The sequence below is a fragment of the Emys orbicularis genome, chromosome 14, assembly GCF_028017835.1.
Source record: "Emys orbicularis isolate rEmyOrb1 chromosome 14, rEmyOrb1.hap1, whole genome shotgun sequence".
Taxonomy (NCBI): Eukaryota; Metazoa; Chordata; order Testudines; family Emydidae; genus Emys; species Emys orbicularis.
In genome coordinates, this window is record NC_088696.1 from 41,479,967 (window position 1) to 41,500,414 (window position 20,448).

General features: G+C 55.1%; 1 protein-coding gene across 1 annotated transcript; it reads right to left on the reverse strand.

The window, feature by feature from the left end:
* Positions 1 to 6,975: 6,975 nt before the first annotated feature.
* On the reverse strand, positions 6,976 to 17,026 carry C14H16orf86 (chromosome 14 C16orf86 homolog). The gene is made up of 5 exons (XM_065416430.1): positions 16,910 to 17,026; positions 15,833 to 15,990; positions 13,687 to 13,868; positions 10,841 to 11,011; positions 6,976 to 7,121 (listed from the first exon to the last, which is right to left on the reverse strand). The coding sequence occupies exons 1-5, from the start codon at positions 17,024 to 17,026 to the stop codon at positions 6,976 to 6,978; spliced, it is 774 nt and encodes a 257-aa protein (XP_065272502.1).
* Positions 17,027 to 20,448: the final 3,422 nt, after the last annotated feature.

Consider the following 20,448-nt stretch of genomic DNA (forward strand, 5'->3'; position numbering starts at 1 on the left):
CAAGCAGGCTGTTTTCAACCTGTTTGTTCCCCTCCATTCAAGCTTAGCCAAAAGTCCAGTGCAGAGATGGGAAGAGGAAAGAAAAGGGGCTATGGGTGAGGGGAGAGAAGAGATTATCTAATACCTGTGTGCTTTTATTTTATTTATGTCTCAACATCATTTTAGTAGCTGATATTTTGTTACAAAAGAAATACTGTATGTTGCAGGGGAATAGGAAAACTAAAGAATGCCATTGTTTCCAGGAAAGTCTGACGTAACAGGAAATATATTGTGACCAGGTACTGTCTAAAATTAATTACAAGTACAGAAATAGTTAAAACTACAATGAGCCTCTTTAAATTACAGGTTTTTCTGACCTGTGGTTAGGTTTGGCAGAATTTGGTTTTTAAATTTTTGATAATTTCTACATTGGTGTATTAAGTATTTTTAAAGAGCTCTGTCAATTTCAATCAGACAGTGGGGAGGTGGGTCAGATGATTATTTAACAGCTGTAGACACTGAGATTCAAAAACACAAATTGTCAATATAACATGTCAAAATATACAAAGTAAATAACCTTAAATCAAACTCAAATAAGTTCTCAAGCAGTATTTTTCTGACTTTGTCTATCTGTAAATTTCAATTATATCAATGGAAATATTTTTTGTCTGTCTCCATGTAGAATGAAATCAATGTTTGATGTTCACGGACTAAAGATCTAATCCTAACAGGTGTACACCTTTGGTACTGGATTGCTGTGCAGAGTAATAGGTTTCTAAGGGCTGTGTTAGCCAGTCTAGCAAAACTTTATCATATTTAAAACCATCCTAGTTGTGAAGTTTTACCCTTTGCTTCTGGCTGTGTGCAGTATAGTCAAGTTTCATAACTCCACTCCAGTTGATTCAGAATATGTACCCTAGAGCAAAGAACTACAGAATGACTAACTTGTCTTCTAAATCCGGGTCTTGCTGCTGTACAGTGACCTCTACTGGAGGGGAGGGGAGGGTGTTTACAGGTTTTAAAACCGGTTATTCCTTATTGGTGGTGGTTTGAAGACTTCTCATTCAGATTTGGAGTTGGCAGCTGTCTCTCTGGCAGAGTTTCACCAGCTCTGAGTTTGGCACCTTATATCTGTATTGACTTAAAGGGGGGGGGGGGAATCAATAAAATAAAGGGTTTTTTGGTAGTTATTCAATCCACTTCCAGAATTTCTGATGCAGCTACAGGAGAAGAAATTTGCTCTTGGGTGCTAGGTAGCTTCAAGAGCCTTTTAAAGTCCTGCTCCTTCACTCCCAGGAAATTCAACAGGCATATTCTCTCTCTGAACTGTGGCTGCCACCAGTATGTACAAATGAGTCCAGTGCACCAGAGCTGTTAGTCAATCAGGTGGTAACCAATGTGGATCCAGTATTTCTATATCTAGTTCCTCCACCTGGTGGGCAGGTGGGCTCCCCATAACTTTTGCCTAGCTGGAAGCAGCAACACCTTCTGTTCATCTCAGTCCCAAGGCAAGACAAAGGAAACCTCTTCCCAGGAAAACCAGGGAGGAAAGTCTGAAAAAGCTTCTCCTGTGCCTGTCCTGCGGTGCTGGGGGCAGGTCCGTTCTGCTTCCCCATCCCCCTGTGGCCTTGGGCCCAGTTGCTGCAGCCAAGCCTGGGCAAGGACTGAGCTGCTCTGAGCCATGCTCCTTTGTAGTAGCCCCCACATGGACTCTGGGGGAGCAGCAGGACAGCTCCCACATAATCCTGGACACCCAGGGAGAGGCCCTACAGGTGGACCAGAACTCAGGTCAGAGTTCACACACAGTCTTGGGTCTGCACTCCATCCAGCAGCCCCGGCCTAGATCAATAGGGCTTTTGCTGCCCTGTGGTCCACAGCAATTGATCCTTTCAGCTCTGAAAAAAGCTTCCCATGAGAGCCTCCTCACTCAACACATAAGCTCCCAGCCCCTCCTACCCTCCAGCATCCCTGCCCTTAAAGTCTCCCCCAAGTTGGCGCTCAGTCCTCAGAGATCCCCCTCCTCTCACACAGTTGCATCCTCCCCAGCGTACACCCACATCAGCCAGGTGGCCTATTTGAATTATCTAGATGGGACCTGGAGCATTTCCCTCCAGTAGGAATCCAACATCCTCTTGCACAGGGCTGAGAACTAGCCAAAATACCTCACAGCCCTGCAGGGGCCTGGCTGTCTGAATCTTCAGGCAGATTGGCTGAGCCAGGAACACCTCCTTCCAGAAGGAATAGCCCCTTCACTAGGAGATTTTCAGTCCTACTGCTGCCTGGTCCTGGTTTCCCTCAGTCAACCTCTTCTTGTCAAGCTGCAGTTCCCTACTTCCCAGATACTGGCCACTCCCAAGGCCTGGGTGTAAGATGTCGTGGGTGGAGGACGTAGCTTACACCACCCCTCCCTTCTGTGACGTTGGATTGTGAAGAAAGCAGAAGAGAATTGGTGTTTGCAGAATCGCTTAGCCTCTGAAGGCCTATAGGAGCCTGGTTCGCATACCACATCTGGCTGTCCCCAGGCCTCCGTCTGCATCTACCAGACAGAAAAGACCATTCTGACCCTTCACTTGGTCCCATTCTTCTCATACTCAGGGCCTGGCTCTCAAATGCTCCTTCCTCTTGAAGCTAGAGATCCCTGGCTTGGTTCTTATCACCATTCCCAGGCGAAGGGTTCTTTCTTCTTTGGCCATCCATAGGATTTTGGCCATGAATCCACTCTGTCCTGGAGCTCCCCCAGGATGGGTCTGAGGGAGGACTCTATGATAGGTTTGATTCCAAGGCCAGAAGGGGACATTGTGATCATGTAGCCCAACCTTCTGTATAACACAGGCCAGAGAACTTCCCCAAAATAATTCCTGTTGAACTAGAGCAGATCTGCTTCCCTAAGGGTCCTGGCTTCCACCCTCTAGGACTCTGTAGGCAGCTTCCCAGTGGGGGGGCCATGCCATCATAACCAGATTCCTTAAGGCAGTGTCTTACCTTAACCCCCCTGTTAAGTTACTCTTGGGGGAATTTGCGCCAAAAAAATTAAAAATCTGTGCACGATATTTTAAAATTCTGTGTATTTGTCAAAATAACACAATATAATCATGCCAGTTTCAGTTATTTTGGTAATTTATTTCAAAATACATGTCAGCAAGTATGTTTGTAACAATGCGGACGACAAAAAAGATTCAGGATATGTTTTTTGACAAATAGATTCCTCACTAGGCATATTAGTCAAGAACTTGGAGTAATAATTCATTTAAACTACAATATAGAAACTTCCCTCACCCCTCGGAAGCAGTGCAAAGGCTTGGGAGAGTCAGGGGTAACAGAGGTGCTGAGGGAGAGGGAAGTAATTGCTGGGAAGGAGCCTGGGAGTGAACATGGAGGGGTGTGGTTGTGGGTGGGAGAAGTATGGAACAGTTTTTGTTTTTTTTGGGGGGGGGAGGGAGAGGGATTGTTAGGGAGTTGGGGAGCCTCCTCCATGCAGATTCTGCCTGACCCCTAGCCTCTCCCATTCAGTCAGGCACATCTGCCCCTGTCCATGTGTCCCCCTCCCCTGTCCCCATGTGTCCTTGCACCCCTACTCAGCCACCGCTTGCCCCTGTCCCCATGTGTCCCTGCACTCCCCTCCCATTCAGCCCCTGGCTCGATGCTGTCACCCCACTAGCTTCTGTGCCCCTGCCTCAGTCTGTTCCCCCCACTAGCCCTTCTGAATCCCAGTCTGTGACCCCCAAGCAGCCCCGTGTGCCCAGCTCTGTCCATGCCCCCCATATCCTGTCTCCTCATCTGGCCCCACGGGCAGAGCTCTCTGAGAAGGCAGCTTCTGCCCTCGTCCCTCTCCATAGCTGGCTGCTCTGGCCCTGTGCTGGCTGCCCTCTCTTCTGGTGCCACAGCAGCCGCTGGTGACCAAGATGTGTCATTGCGGTGCCTCCCCGGCAGAATCTGTTCTCGGGGGTCATGAATTTTGCACGTGCGCAGTGACACACAATTCCCCCAGGAGTATTAAGTGTCTTGTGTCCTTTGGAGCCTAAAGGTAGTGTCCTGCGCTCTGAGCTGTTTGACCCATCCTTGCTGTTCCACTCACTCTCACATTCTGGAAAGTGACTTCCCTCAGCCTGGGGAGCCTTGGAGCTTGTAGCACTGGCTTGTGCTCCCTGAGTCCTCACTTCCACAAGGAGACACTGGCTCTCTGAATGTGCTGAAGCTTCCTCCCTGAGGTGGTCTTGGCCTTCCAGCTGAACCAGGAGAGCTCAAGCTGTTATCCCACTGCCAGACTCAAGGTTGCTTGCCCTTCTCTGGATGTCTCCCAGGTGTTTGGGATCAGCCTTTCTCAAACTAAACCCTTCTGCAAGCCCAGGTTTCTCTTCATGCTGCTTGAAGGGTCTCATAAAGGGATGAAGGCATCCAGAAAGATTCTTCGTCCTGGATCAGAGCCTGCAATTAGCATCCTCCCGTGCTGCCTGCCTCTTGCCCAGGACAGGTTCAAGCTCATTCTGCCCTCAAATTACCAGCAAGTGCATGCATTGGACATAGTCTATGCACCCAGGCACCTTTTTATTAAAGTTCTCTTAGGGGTGCTCTCAGCAGCGCTTGTGATTCTAGCATCCCCTGCCTGCAGTATTTAGCTTCATCCCCATCGGCCTGTGATCAGTCTATGGTGCAACGACACTGCATTGCACAGCAAGGGCTAAATTAATGTGAGCATTTAATCCTTGCATCTTTCAGCCTGGTGTCACTGCAGCTGAGCCCAAGTGCACGTAGCTTTTTTAACCATCTTGGCTCCTTTGAATAATCTCTTGTAGACATTGCTTTTGGATGTGTAAATAGAACCATCAGCCTATTTGAGAATTACCTGGTTTAAAATAATGTTTATCATTGTGTGAGCTGTATACAGTAACTCCTCACTTAATGTCCTCCTGCTTAACGTTGTTTCAAAGTTACATCGCTGCTGCATTAGGGAACGTGCTCATTTGAAGTTGTGCAATGCTCCCTTATAACGGCGTTTGGCTGCCTGCTCTGTCCACTGCTTGTAAGATTCTGTGGAAGAGCAGTGACTTTACAAGGGAGCATTACACAAGTTCCTCTTCTCTGCCTCCTCCCCTCCCTCCCAGTGCTTCCCCCACTTAGGACTTTCTGGGAGGGAGGGGGAGGAGCGGGGAAGCGCTGGATCTCCACTCCTCCCTCCCAGAAAGTCCTTTGGGGGGGGGGGGGGATGTGGTGTGCTCCGGAGAGGAGGTGGAGTGGGGGTGGGAAGAGGTGGAGCGGGGACAGGAAGAGGGGGGCCTGGAGCATTCCCAGCAAAGTCGGCGCCCTGTTCTTCTCCGGGGAAGCTGCTGCTGCTGCTGCGAAGGTTCTTCCTAGTGTCCTTGCCTGCAGCGGGCTGTGCCTGTGTGGGGTAAGCCAGGGGCACTTCCCAACCACAGTACAGTGCTGTACAGTATATAATGCCTTTTGTCTGCCCCAAAAAAATTCCCTTGGAACCTAACCCCCCGCATTTACATTAAATCTTATGGGAACGTTTCACTTAAAGTTGCATTTTTCAGGAACATAACTACAACGTTAAGTGAGGAGTTACTGTATTCTGGTAGCTGGATTGCTGCTGTATTTATTTAGCTCAGTGGTTTTACTTGCATTTTTATATTTAATTAGAACTGTTCAGAAGCATGTGGTCTCTTTTCAATAAAAGGGTTAATAGCTACAATTTAATTATCTGTTTTGGTTGTAGATACAGATCTATTTATATTTCTTTAAGATGGGGGTGAGCCACTGGTATAGTAGCCAAATTGGTTTAACCTGACCCTGTGTATAGCCTGGGGCTGTGCAAACAGCAATAAACCTGGCCATGTGGACAGCCTTGTGAGTGAGAGTTATTATAAGGCTGTGGTCAGGAAAGCAAATTCATTAATTAGGAGAAGTAGATGGCGAGTAGGTCTCTTTGTAAGGTGCCTAGCACAATGAGGCTCTGATCTCAGTCTGTGTCTAGGCGCTGCTGTAAAACCAACAATATAAGCCCTGTGGAGCTTACCCATAGCAGATGTCACATTCCTTCAGAGAGGATCTCTCTGGCTTATCTCCTGCTAACTTTATGCCCGTTTGGAAGCTGTAATTCCTGAACTGACTCTGCCAGTGTTCCAAATGCCAAGATGGTATCGTACAGCAGAAGGAATAAAAGTATTCTGGAGTGGAAAAGTTAAATGAAACACTGTTCGTCAAAGGAGAGAGGGACTCAGAAAACAATTCCAGATAGACCCCAGCAAGTCTAGTAGTGGAGTAGGAATCCTAGGAGGGAAGGAGAACATACAAGAGGAGTGAGAGAAGACAGGATAACCGGGAGTGGCTTCTTTTGTGTTTGGAGCTGGTATTGGGCTTCCCATCTAACGGTGATAGCTTATGGGGCACTGGCCAAAACAGTGTTCAGTCTGACCCCAGCAACCCAAAGTGACTCAGGCCACCCCACCTCTTGGCAGAGTGGGAGGAGATTTTGCTGCACAACCCCCCACCCTCTTTATGTAAGCCGTGTCACCACCTGCTGTTTGCTTGTGCAACACGTTGTGGCTGGGGAGGTCTCTAATGCCATCTCCTCCAACAAGTGCTCTCTCTGCTGCCAGGGAAGGACAGCCCAAGTGAACCTTGGTGCCTGAAGAGTCTGATTGAACCACAAATGTAATCAGCTGTTGACTCCTGCTCCAGGCCCAAACTAAGCCAGTGACAATGGTGCATTGAATCTTTAGACAGCTCTGAGAGCCAGCAGTTTTAAAGTCTCCCTTTATTTCATAAATGAGTAAGAAAGGCACAAAGGTTAATGCTCCTCCCAACCATGATGAGCAGCGTCTGGGAGATGCAGTAGCATTATAAAGACAGTGGCTTTTACCAGGACCGCTTGGCAAAAGGCCAGTCTAGCTTAAGGGTTCACTGCAGAGTTTTCAGAAGGCGGAAAGTCAACATGCTCAGTCCCAGGTTTCTTTTATGCTAAACGGACAAGGCAGGAAATTGAAATCTGTGTGATTATTTATACTGCGGTGAGAGTGGTGGCACCAGGGGAGCTGCACAGACACTCAGCATCTTGTCGATGTCGACTTGGGTTGACTTGTCGACCTCTGCCTGGGGTGGAGTTCCTGGGGAGCAACTTTCTGGATTATCGCTTTTCGTTCCTGAAATGGAGACGCAAGACGGGTGGGTGCCTGAGCTTACCTCCCAGGGCAGGAGTGGGGAGGATGAATAGTTTTTGGAAGGTGAATACCAGCTGGTGACTATTTCAGATGGGAACTGAAGGGGCTCCTCTGCTGGGAGAGGTTCTAATCTGTCTGTCTAGGCCCTCTAGAATCTAGGATACAGACAGACTGCTGTCAAATGGGGTGTAGTAGACCAGGTGGGAACAGCTACAGCTGTAAATGGAACAGAAGTGGCAGGATCACGTCACAGGATTGCAGGGAGCTGTGCCCTCTCCAGGGCAGGTCCCATGCCTGGCGGTTGTGCTGCAATTTGAGTGGCACTCAGCTGCATGTGCTGAAGCCCTAATGATGCTTTGCAGCTTTCTAGGCTAATGGGGAGTGATTGGAACACAAAGAAGGTTAGAGCCTTGCCCGTTTCCTGCATGAAGGGCAGAGTCTGAATTGTGCGTCCGTTCCCTTCCCCTCTGTTATAACTAGGGCCTGGCACTGGCTCCCACACGATGGCTGCCGCTGAGTCTGAGACCCGGGGCAGACCCGTCCTGGCCTGCGCAGCCGCCATTGGAGTTGGAGCAATGCTGAGCGCGACGCTAGTATTGCAGGGATGGGTTTCCCATCTGAGGCCGAGAGCTTCTGACCCAAACTCTGCCACTTCGTGCCTGCCTGGGGCACGGCAAGGACACGAAGGCTGGAGTCGTGAACTCCGTGGCTGCTTCAGTGAGGGCAGCTCTGGGGCTCTGCCTCAAAGCATCATCCTTACGCCAGGCAGTAGTCGGCTGCCCGGCACCCCTGACGTCCACAAGAGCCCAGCCCAGGTCACTCCCTGACTCTTCTCTATCATCCTCATTACTGCACTCCCCGTTTCAGCCTTGCCTCCCACTGTTCCTAGATCCGCCCGGAGCCTGGGGGACATGCGCCTCCCCGACCCACCCACGTCTACTCTCTTCCATGGCGCTCCCCGAGTTCCTGATCCGAGGGGCTAGGAGCATTTTAATGCTTCCCGTATGTTTACAGGCAAAAGGGCGACTGAGGCACGGTGCCTGTGCCAATGTTGCTCAGTGCTGTGGACCCCCCGCCCCCCTCTTGTGTGAGGGCTTTTCTCAGAGATCTGCTCTAGCTCCCGCAGGAGTTCTGGGCTGGACGCAGGAATCAGGAGGTGGGTGCTCTAGCCTCTGTGGTAGGAATAAACAGGAGCTGCTCGTTCAGGTGTTGTGCAGGGTGTGAGGTTGTCTTCCTGTCCTCTGACAGTCCTGGGTCCTTTCCCCAGACGGGTGTTAGTCAGGCCGTGCCTCTCTGGCCACAGCGAGGGAGCCTCTCTCCGTGCAGATCTAATGGGGGGGCTGGGCAGGGCCAGCCTGGCTCTTCCTCTGAGCAATGCCCCCCATACCATCCCAGAGCAGACGCACAGCCTGGCTGTACCTGCCCCTGACTAGGGTGACCAAACAGCAACTGTGAAAAAACAGGACGGGGGTGGGAGGTAATAGACGCCTATATAAGAAAAAGTCCCCCAAAACGGGACTGTCCCTATAAAAATGGGACATCTGGTCACCCTACCCCTGATGGATCATTTCCCTGCTGCTACCCACCAACTAGGAGCAGCTGGACTCACGTCTCCTGCAGGGGGGAGTTCTCATCATCCATCCCAGGTACCAATGAGCCCTCTGCGCCCAACCCCAAACCACCCTGAGCGCTGGAGCTGGTTGGGCCTGTCTCTTTAGTCTGCATTGAAAGCACCCCCAGCGACACAGCCTGGCCTTTTCATTCCCCCTTGGTCTTGGGGAGGTGGGGGCAGCCGGCTTCATTGCTGCTGTGCTACCAACCGGCACACGCCCAGACCTGGAGCATTGAACGTGGGGGCAGGGGGTGGGCGAGGGAGTGTGATCAGCTCGTCAGGCGGGCTCCACTCCGCCATGGGCCGCACCGTCAGCAGGGAGCAGAGAAGAGCTCTTCTGAGCTAAGAGAAAGGGAGTCAGTTCTTTGGGGCTGGAAGAGCAATTCTTCCTGTTTCCGGGGTGGGCTGTAGGCTGAGGAAATCCTAACCCTCAGCAGTTTTTCCAAGCAGGCAAAGCGTTTTGACTGTATTCCCCTCCTGAAGCAGTGGGACCTCTGCCCCGCCATGCAGGGAGTGGTCATCAAAGCAGCTGGAAATGGCTATTAATGTTTACAAAGCACAAGCCAAACCTGCAGCGTGTCCCTGGGGGAGGAGCTGATGGCCGGCCGAGAGCTCTCCACACTGGCCTGTGCAAGCAGGCTTCTTTCCTGCGTGGCTTGCTCAGGAGCTAGTGGGTCTCAAACTGCGGGGTGTGACCCCACAGGGGTCACGAGGTTATTACATGGGGATCGTGAGCTGTCAGCCTCCACCCCAAACCCCGCTTTGCATCCAGCACTTACAATGGTGTTAAATATAAACAAGTGTTTTTAATCTATAAGGGGGGTCACACTCAGAGCTTGCTGTGTGAAAGGGGTCACCACTCGCCTAGGGCCTGGCCCACCCGGCCTCATGGGGAGCAATGGAAGCGAACTCCAGCAGCAGTGACAGGGCCCAGCCTGCACTCGTGCTGAGAGCGACTCGGCCAGAAGCCGCAGCGTGCCTCCCTTCCGGCCGCGGATGACACGCGGCGCTGCCCGCTGCTCTGGTGCGCTCAGGCAGGATGGAGCATTAGAGAGACACCCACTGAGAGCAGGGCTATGGTGCAAGGAACCCCAAGTCGCCCCTCAGCCAGAGCTGAGCTCAGCCACTCAAACCTGGAGCAGAGTCCGGGCTATTCCAACAGGCCACCTGGGCAGAGAACAGACCTGCAACCATGGGCACCTCCATCTCTGGGCCCAGAATCAGTCATGGGCCAGTCGCTGCTGTGCTGCCCCCGCACAGGGGAACACGGCCGGCTGGCTGGCTGGCTCACAGCACTCAGTCCGTAAGCTGCTCCCCTAGCGGGTCCCCACTTCACAACCGCGCAGCATGGTGCTGTACTTTGACACAGGACTGGGAAGTGAGAGACCTGGACTCTGCTCCTGGCTGTGCCCCGGGCCCTGGACCGAGTCACTTCACTTCTGGGCACCTGTTTCCCCCATGGAAGGGGTGATGCTCGGCCAGCGTTGGGAAGCCCTGAGTGCTGCAGGCGTGAGGAGCTCTGGAGAAGGCTGTGGGTTCTGATGACGTTACTCTCCGGATGTAAGTGGGGCCCAGATTAATTCTTGCCCCTGCCCAAACCCACTGCTTCCCCAGCTCCTGGAGCGCTGGGGCTGAAGGCTACTGGAGAGCGAGGAGGGAAAAGCTGGGTCAGGTGGCCTGGCCCTGGCTTAGCAGGATCAGGTTTCCCTCAAGGTCAGGGGGAGTTCTGCCGGTGCTATCCGGCTGGGGCCGTCCTCAGCCGCCTAACGGGGCAGATGTTTCGAAGTGCTTGTGCCCACAAACCCAAGGGAGGAACCCGCGTGTGGAAAAGTGGTGGTAACGACACACACACACGTGTCCGTGTGCCCCTTTCAGGCTCCAGCATTGGGGGCTGCCCCTCCGTGCTCTCCACAGGACACAGCTAGGCTGCTCCTGAAGGAACAGCATGAGCCCCCCACACTTTAACCCCCTTCTTGCCTCATCCCATGTGTCCCTGGCCAGAAGCCCCCCTACCTTGGCGCAAACTGTGCCGTGTTAGCCCCCAGCAATGGCTGGGCCCAGGCGCAGAGCCACAGCTCCTCCCTGTTACCTGCTTGGTGAGACCCCTCTGACTCCTCCGTGTTTGCCTTGTCTGGGGCTCCAGCGGCCTCCCCCAGTGCAGCTGTCTCTGGTGTGTCGCTCTCGTCCTCCGAAGGGCTGTTCAGCTCCGGGTTGTCGTAGTTTATGTACTGGTATAAGGGTCGCAGGCGCTGTGGTCTCCCTAGGGCAGTGATACCACCACCGCTGTAACACTGAATACTCCACACCCCTGCTTCCCGGCCCGGGCCCTCGGAGCCTCCCCAACAGGCTGCAACAAAGCCTCGTGGCCCCAGGGAAGATCACGATCCCGGGGCTACAGAGGGGGAAACTGAGGCACAGGGCAGGGGTGGGACTTGCCCATGATCACACCGTGCAGAAGCGACCACTCTTGTGAAGGAGGCTGGTTCTGTGGCAAAGGCTCCAGTCTTGGACTCGGTGCAGTTCCTGGCTCTGCTGCAGACTGGCCGGGTACCCTGAGGCAGGTCCGTTGGTTCCCCATCTGTGCACTGGGGATACCAACCCTTCCATCCCCTGCTGTGATCTGTCGTGTCTCGTTAGACTCTGTGCCTGGGAAGAGCCTGAGGCAAGGGACCCCCAATCTCAAGCACAGCCCAGGGGCGCTATCACCATAAGGAGAAGCTAGGGTATGTCTGGCAGTGGGGGAGCCTCCCCTGGCTGAATCCTCTTTGGGACCAGCCCTAGGAAAGGCAGCGGGGCTCTTGGAGCAGGATTGCCCTGGGGGCCCAGCTCTTGGCCATTATCTTTGAAAACTCCTGGCGATCGGGGGAGGTCCCGGATGACTGGAAAAAGGCTAACGTAGTGCCCATCTTTAAAAAAGGGAAGAAGGCGGATCTGGGGAACTACAGGCCAGTCAGCCTCACCTCAGTCCCTGGAAAAATCATGGAGCAGGTCCTCAAGGAATCAATTTTGAAGCACTTAGAGGAGAGGAAAGTGATCAGGAACAGTCAGCATGGATTCACCAAGGGCTAGTCATGCCTGACTAACCTAATTGCCTTCTATGAGGAGATAACTGGCTCTGTGGATGAGGGGAAAGCAGTGGACATGTTATTCCTTGATTTTAGCAAAGCTTTTGATACGGTCTCCCACAGTATTCTTGCCAGCAAGTTAAAGAAGTATGGGCTGGATGAATGGACTATAAGGTGGATAGAAAGCTGGCTAGATCGTCGGTCTCAACGGGTAGTGATCAATGGCTCCATTTCTAGTTGGCAGCCGGTATCAAGCAGAGTGCCCCAAGGGTCGGTCCTGGGGCCGGTTTTGTTCAATATCTTCATTAATGATCTGGAGGATGGCGTCGACTGCACCGTCAGCAAGTTTGCAGATGACACTAAGCTGGGAGGAGTGGTAGATACGCTGGAGGGTAGGGATAGGATACAGAGGGACCTAGACAAATTAGAGGATTGGGCCAAAAGAAACCTGATGAGGACAAGTGCAAAGTCCTGCACTTAGGATGGAAGAATCGCATGCACTGCTTCAGACTAGGGACCGAGTGGCTAGGCAGCAGTTCTGCAGAAAAGGACGTAGGGGTTACAGTGGATGAGACGCCGGATATGAGTCAACAGTGTGCCCTTGTTGCCAAGAAGGCTAACAGCATTTTGGGCTGTATAAGTAGGAGCATTGCCAGCAGATCAAGGGACATGATCATTCCCCTCTATTCGACATTGGTGAGGCCTCATCTGGAGTATTGTGTCTAGTTTTGGGCCCCACACTACAAGAAGGATGTGGAAAAATTAGAAAGAGTCCAGTGGAGAGCAACAAAAATGATTAGGGGACTGGGGCACATGACTTATGAGGAGAGGCTGAGGAAACTGGGCTTGTTTAGTCTGCAGAAGAGAAGAATGAGGGGGGATTTGATAGCAGCCTTCAACTACCTAAAGGGGGTTCCAAAGAGGATGGAGCTCGGCTGTTCTCAGTGGTACCAGATGACAGAACGAGGAGTAATGGTCTCAAGTTGCAGTGGGGGAGGTCTAGGTTGGATATTAGGAAAAACTTTTTCACTAGGAGGGTGGTGAAGTGCTGGAATGTGTTACCTAGGGAGGTGGTGGAATCTCCTTCCTTAGAGGTTTTTAAGGTCAGGCTTGACAAAGACCTGGCTGGGATGACTTAGTTGGGGTTGGTCCTGCTTTGAGCAGGGGGTTGGACTAGATGACCTCCTGAGGTCCCTTCCAACCCTGATATTCTATGATTTTATGATTGTGAGCTGGAGGAGCACGGAGCTGGTGGTGATGGAAGGACACCAGGGAGGAGGGGGAGTGGAATCTCGCACTGGGGCTCAGTCCTCAGCACCTTAGGGGGTGCCTGCTTGTATATATTTGGGGAGAGGCAGGACTCGCCCAATCTGTACAATGGGGTCTGTGGGGAGGTGGAAGCAGACCAGGCCCAGCTCAGCGAGCAAGGCTGCTCCTTAGACCTGAGGCCAAGGCTGGTTGGTGGAGGATGTGTCAGGCACACACACAGCCTGATCCTGTAATGGAACCACTGCTCGGGACAACAGTCACCCGGACTCGACAACACACACACAGCACCGGGGAGCCCAGCCTGGAGCCCTCGCCTGTCTGTCCCCAAACCACACGTCTGCTACCTGAGCTACAGGAGATCCCCTTTAGCTGGTAGCACTAGCAGGGCCATTATCTTCTCTGGGGTCCAACCGACCATGCCCTAAGCCAGCCCACCATACTGCCATAGCCAGCACCACAAAGGCGCAGTCCTGCACTGAGAAGCAGGAGCCTGCTGCCTCCCACAGGTACAATGAGAACAGCGAGCGCTTTCCTCGCGCCGGGAAGGGGCTGCGCGGTTCTGAGCAGCGCTGGCTTGTTGTGGTGTGTCTTGTGCACTTACTGTCCGTGCGCAGTGTGTCCGGGAGCAGAGCCGCTGCCGGGCTGGCTGCGAGGTCTGACGAGCTTTTCCTTTTCTTGGCTTTCTTGTGCTGCCTGGTAGCGAGGGGGTTGTCCACCTCCCCCGCCTTGGGAGGCAGCTTCCTGAAGTCGGCATGCTGGAAAACGTGGACTGCAGAATCAGCCCTGTGGGGCAGAACCAGAGACAAGGGGACGGTGGGTTTGAGCTGCTGGGCAGAGGGACAGCAGCCCCTGGCAGGGCAGAAGTGTCCCCTGCCTCCCACACAACCTGCACCAGTGCCAGGAAACTTCCTGGGAACAAGCTGACCCTGTTTTGACTCCTTCCTGCCCTCCGGCAGGCTGGGAGCGCATTTCCCAGCAGGCTTGGGCAATTCTGCTCCTGCTTGAAGCTGGAGGCATCACAGCTTGAAATGCTCTGCCCCTCTGGTGTGCCCCAACCCTTGACAAAGACAGAGAAGTAGGACCACGCCCCTTGTGCAGATGGGGAAACTGAGGCAGAGAGAGGGGCAGTGACTTGACCGAGGTTGTGCCCAAAGCCAGTGGCAGAGTCGAGAGAAGAGAACCCAGGAATCCCATGCCCAGTCCCCTCTGACCTAACCGCGAGAGAACAGTTTATAAATGAACCCCACCCTTGCTGAACCTTGCGCTGGCTTTGGATCCTAGGAGAGGGTCAGGGCGGATCTGCATTTTAGCCAGCCTGCTTTAAGCAAGCCTGGTGCTGCTGCCTCCCCTAGCCTGGGTGCACCTCTCCAGCGGGCTCGCATGTTCCGCTGCCTCTGGTGGTCTGGCCATCTGCCCTCTCCTCTGGAATGGTGGGAGAGGCTTCACCAGGCCTGCCTGACGCCTGTGTGCATTGCAGAAGCTGGTCACGGTTAGCTGCTAGGCTAACTGTACTCTGGACACTGGAGTTACTTGACATGGTCCCAGAAGGGATACTGGTTAGCAGAACCTGTTCTGGGCCCATTTCCTGACGTGTCATTCAGGGCCTGAAGCTGGCATTATTTAATACAGCTGGGTTCGCAGAACAGCCACAGCCGCTGTGCCAGCTTCCCCTGCCGGGCTGGTGCCAACTTCCCCTGCCGTGCCCAGCCAACGTGCTGCATTCCCGCTCGGAGGGGAGCCCCTCTAAGGCAGCTCAGTCTCTGCTCCATTCGGCTCCTGGCCCCTCTGCTGGGTGCCCACTGCGGTGGGTATGAGCCCTGGCCACCAGTCTTGCTGGCTCATGTCGGAAAGGTCACTCAGCAGCCATCAGTGGGTTCTGGCCTTGGGTCAATACTGACCTGGACTGGGTTGGACCCTCTGTCTCCGAGACAAAAGGGTTCAGGCCCCCCGAGCGACCCGGTGTCCATATGCCATTGCGCTAAAGACAACAAACTCTTCCCCAGCTGTCCCTCCACCTCTCGTGCCACCAGGCCTGGGGTTGAACGAACGGTGCCGTCAGGGGAATGGCTGGGACGTGCCAGGCTGGCCCATGACCATCCCATCCTTCCAGTCCCAGCCTAGCCTGGAGGCTCTCCCATGTTGAGAGATGGCAAAGCCCATCCCCAGGTCCAGCAGCCTCTCTGAGCCAGGGTAGGCAGAGCCCAGCGCACAGGGCTGGTGCAGAACGCAGACAGCCCCAGAACAGGGCAAGTCAGGGCCTTCCAGCCCCTGCAGGAGCCCCAGGAGGGCCCGTTTGGGGCCCAACAGCCTCCCTTTCCCCCCACAAGAGGAGCAGCAGCAGCTGGGAGGAGCCTTCACAACCTGACATCATCATTCATTCAGCTCCAACGCCCTGTTGCTGCATCACCCTTGGGTGCTGGTCCCCCCTGCTCCGTCCCCTCCCCTCCCACTCTGGCCTCTGCGATTCTCACCTCCTCCCTCCCCCTGTGCCCACTCCCTGCCCAGCTTCAACCCCAGGGCCAACCGACTTCATTCTCACCGCAACACAGGTCTGAGCCAGTATGTAACCAGGCCTGGTACGGGGACGCCATGTGCTGCCCCCTGCCCCAAGCCCTTTGTGTGTGAGTTAGGGCCCCGGTCCCAGCCCTGTCTCTGCTCTTTGCAGGCGGTGAGCTCCTGGGAGATGGGCTAGGCCTGGCACAATGGGGGATGAGCCCCCTCAGCCCCCAGGGGACCCTCCAACCTACTTTGCTGCCTTTGCTTTAAAGCCGGAGGTCAGCAGCCACGCCTGGAGCACGGAGACTGATCGCAGGGGTTTCAGCTCCGGAAAGAGCTCTTTGTGCTTCTGACCCTCTTCGTCGTACAGCTTGGCGTTCACGACCACTCCTTGCCCGTCCTCGTCCCACTGGGGAGGAAGACGAGAAGTTACTGCTTGGGGAGCATAAGATGAAAGCCACGCTTCCGGCTGCAGTGCCTGGCGCAGCTCTCAGACCAGCCCCGTGACAGCCCAGGCTGTGCTGCTCCTCTCTGGTCCTGGAGGGGAAGCTGAGCTTTGCATTGAACAAGTGGCCAGGGGCTTTCTGGACTGTGAATTGCTTACGCTACATTTAAAACCCATCTGCATAAGTGATCAGGCGTCCATGGATCTGTGCTGCAGTACAGAGCCTGCCCCCACCAGGCCATGGGACTGGCTAGCAACAGGACCTGGATGGCAGCCGGAGGCCTGTGTGCTGCAGCCCGGAGCCTATGCTGGTTCTGTGGTGTGAGACATACGTAACGTTAGGATAAAATAATTTCATGGTAGGATGCCAGGGCTCTGCGCTGCTATGAGACGAACAGCACGGGAGTGAGACGGCTGCTGAACGGCAATGCTGCGCGGCCAGCTACCGAGGGAGGCAGGTCAGCAGGTCCCTTGTAATGGGAACCCTGGCCAGGGCCTCTGGGGCAGGAAGGTGTCAAAGCAGCCAGGGGAAATGTGAGCCCCAAATTACGCAGCTGGTTTTCACACGAATGAACTGGAAACTTTGAAAATCATCTTTTTGGGGGCCACTTCTTCTTGTTCAATCTCTTGCGAGGGCGACGTGGAAGTGTAACGGAACTGGTAGGTGGCCTTTCTGGGACACAGCCCCTTCCTCAGGGGAGACGAGCCAGCTCCCACGGGGCCTGGCCACGTCTCAGCCCCACATCGCGGCTGGAGGAGACGCATTCCCTGCTCCCCATGCGCCTGGCCGGATCCCCTTGTGAACACGCCTGCTTCAGCCGCAGCTCTGCGAGTGCGCCTGTCCCATGACGACTCGCATTCTAAACGCGCGATCGTTCTTTACCTCCAGCGCCTTGATGGTCGGATTGTCCAGTGCGGCTGCCAACTGGGAGAGGAAGCGTCCGGGCATGGCCTTCCCCCCAGGCCTCTTCTCGCTTGGACTCCTTGCTGCAGTGGCCATCGCCTGAGGACAGGGCAATCAGTGACATCAGATACTGGTGCCTCCGGGCTTTGAGCTGCTGTCTGATGATGCTTAGCCCTAGATCACTGAGCACTCCGCGCAGGGGTGTGTCATTAGCCCCCCAGCCTGGGGGCAGGGAGGTCAAGCTTTATGAATGTTGCCACCCTGTGCCCCCTCACAAGACCCCGTTACAGCTAGCACAGATGAGTCCTGGCCACCCAGCAGCATCTTTCACAGCACAACTGAGTGCAGGCTGTGTTTGGGCATCCACAGCGGCCAGGCCAGCCAGCTGTGTTGCAGTGAACTATGGGAAAAGCGGGGCGACTATCCCATAATGCTTCAGCAGGGGAGAGGGTGCCCAGAAGACATACATACAGAGTAGTGCACTCTGGGATGTCACAGTACTGGGAGGAATGGCTGACACCCCAGTTGCACAGATGCAGTGAGGGGGGCCATTCCTCATGGCAAAGACCACCAGGGAGCCAAGCCTGTGCCAGCCCAGGCTGCTGGCAGGGGCATAGCTGCCGCGGTCACTGAGGGTGACCCACGCTATGTGCAGACACAAGCCATGTTCAGAGCTGAGCAGGCCCTAGACCACTTCCAAACTCAGCTAAGAGCTGCATGTGGACAAGTGCCCAGTCTCCTGCCACGGATAACAACTGGCAATGGGGCCAAGGGCTTGGATTCTCAGTTCCACCAAGACCGCTTTACACCTCGTGGGCAGCGTCAAGGGACCGCACAGTGGGTGTCAGTTACATCTGAATGCACGTTAATGACCCCTCATGCTGCCACGGGGCTAAAAGTGACCTGGTATAAAGGAGAATCAGGCCCATCATTTCTTTGCAATGAAGAATCCCACCAGCTCAGGAGTGAGATGCGATAGAACGATCAGGTCACCTACAACGGTTGCTCCTAGGGTCTGAGCATGGTTCGTCTGACCAGAGCAGACAGAGATTTGAACGCTATAGAAACCCACTTGGCAAGTATCCCCACCCAGGTTCTGGAGTGAATGAATCCACTTGAATGATCGTTTCACCGTACGAATGCAGCGTCCCTGCTCTTGCGGCTTTAACCGGAGCCGCCTGATGATTGGGGGTTTTCTGGGTCTGCAGTCCTGTGAATACACTAGAACACTGTTTTCTGAAGAATGGTTCTAGCCTTCGTGGTTGCAGAGAAAACCCTGGAAATGGGAACCCGACAGGTCCCGCTGGCAAACAGAAAGCCCGGTACTCCAAGCCACGCTCTTATTCAAATTGCTGACTTAGAAGGTTGGATCTCATGGGTCTGGAGGCCTGATTCATGCTTTCTGAACATGAGGGTTTGGCGATGCTGGGAATGCTGAAAGCCCTTCCCATCTAGTCACCAAGTACCTGACCAGGAGGGCCCAAACCAGGGGAGACTAGCAGGATTCAAATATTTGACTTTCAACTCTTTGAGCCTCAAATGCTTTCCGCCCAGGTCAACTCGGCTTTACCAGCGCTCTTTATCCCTTTGGTGTCCCCAAGCTCTGAGGTTTACAAACCCTGACCATGGGCAACTCATCTCCTAGCCCTGGGGAGAAGGGGACCACACTCTGCTCTGGTGCTAGGAATCTGTGCCCCATTGGTGTCTGTGCCCTGCAGCTTTTACGCCGCAAGTCTGCAAACACTCGTGGGCCCACCCACAGCAGTCCAGGTAAGCACACGTGCAGGCGTTGGCAGGATCAGGGCCCAAAACGACCTCAACTCATCCTGTGTGCTGAGGCTCTTTGTCTCCCGATGCTGCTGCAGCGTATTCCAGGGGGTGCCACACTGCGCTCTCCCATGGAAACGTGTCCCTCTCCTCTAGTGTCAGGGCTTCCTGAATCTAAACAAGGCACTCTTCAGCCAGCAAGCACGTGGCTTGAGAGGTGTCTTTGGCACTGAGCTTGGTAGTGTAACGCCAACCCACACAGGGGTGTTGGCACCAGGGATCACACCTGGGACCTCTGAAGCTAAATGCATGAGCTGCCAAGGCTGTAGCAGGCCCCTCAATCGCCAGCTGGCCTAGCCCCCACTAGAGGGGGACACACCGAGTGAGCAGGGGGTCACAGTAGCAGATCTGGGCCTCAGGCAAACCATAAAGGAATGACCACACCCGCTTAGCAGAGTGTAGCTAACCCCTCACCCGGCTTCCAGAGCGTCCCGGTGTGCTCCTGGGAGCCGGTCCCCCCTGCAACTCCACTGCGAACGAGTGGTTCCCTCCCCCTTCCCCTGCGCCAGGTTACGTTTCCCCCTCTCGGCCCAGTGCTCGCTCGGAGCCCTTCATCCGCATCTCCTCCCTTCGTCCACAACGTGTTCCCCACGGAGTTCAAGCCTGCAGGTTTCACAGTCTCATGAAACTTGACAGCATGGACTTTCCCCCAGGCAGCCAGCGGGCGCCCGGCCTCACGACTTCCCCCAGGCAGCCAGCGGGCGCCCGGCCTCACGACTTCCCCCAGGCAGCCAGCGGGCGTCCGGCCTCACGACTTCCCCCAGGCAGTCAGCGGGCGTCCGGCCTGGAGCCTTCCCCCTCCCCTGAAGCCAGCGGGCATCCGGCCTGGAGCCTTCCCCCTCCCCTGCCAGCCAGCGGGCGTCCGGCCTGGCGCCTTCCCCCTCCCCTGCCAGCCAGCGGGCGTCCGGCCTGGCGCCTTCCCCCTCCCCTGCCAGCCAGCGGGCGTCCGGCCTGGCGCCTTCCCCCTCCCCTGCCAGCCAGCGGGCGTCCGGCCTAGCAGCCGGCGGGCATCCTGGGTGGCCGGGGCTGAGTGTTTGGTCAGACATGCCCACACACGCCCCTGTCCAAGACGCAGGCTGATCCCGTGGGAGGGAATTGCCCAGCAGTCGTGCTGCACAAGCACACTGACCTCCGGGCTCCAGGTTCACGCCCGGCAGGGGCCGAGCAGCCAGTCAGAGCAGCTGTAAGAGCCCCAGGAAGGAGCGCCGCCAGCTTTTCTGCCGCCCTGGGTGGCGGAAGGTCCCGCCCCGAAATGCCGCCCCCCACAGAGGCGGCGGAAGGTCCCGCCGCCGAAATACCGCCGCGGTCGCCGCCCCCCAAATTGTAGTGTCCTAGGCGACCACCTAGGTCGCCTAATGGTTTGCGCCGGCCCTGGCCCCAGGAGCCAAGTGGGAATTTTGATAGGGGGAGGAGGGAGAAGAGGAGGAAGCAGCCTATGCCGTTATGGGGGGCAGAAAGAGCCAGGCCGCTCATGGTGGCTCTGTCCCCTCCCCCCTCGAGTGAGCAATGGGTCAGTCTGCTGCCCCTGCCCCCTGCGACACCCAGCCTGGCAAGGCAGGGTAGGGTGAAGAGCCCCTGGAGCTGGAGGAACAGCAGAGGCAGGGCTGGGGGTGGGGAGCAAAGGGCAGATGTGAGGCTCAGGAGGTGCATAGTTAATTGCTGAGCTGGGGGAAGGGCAGATGTGGGGGCTG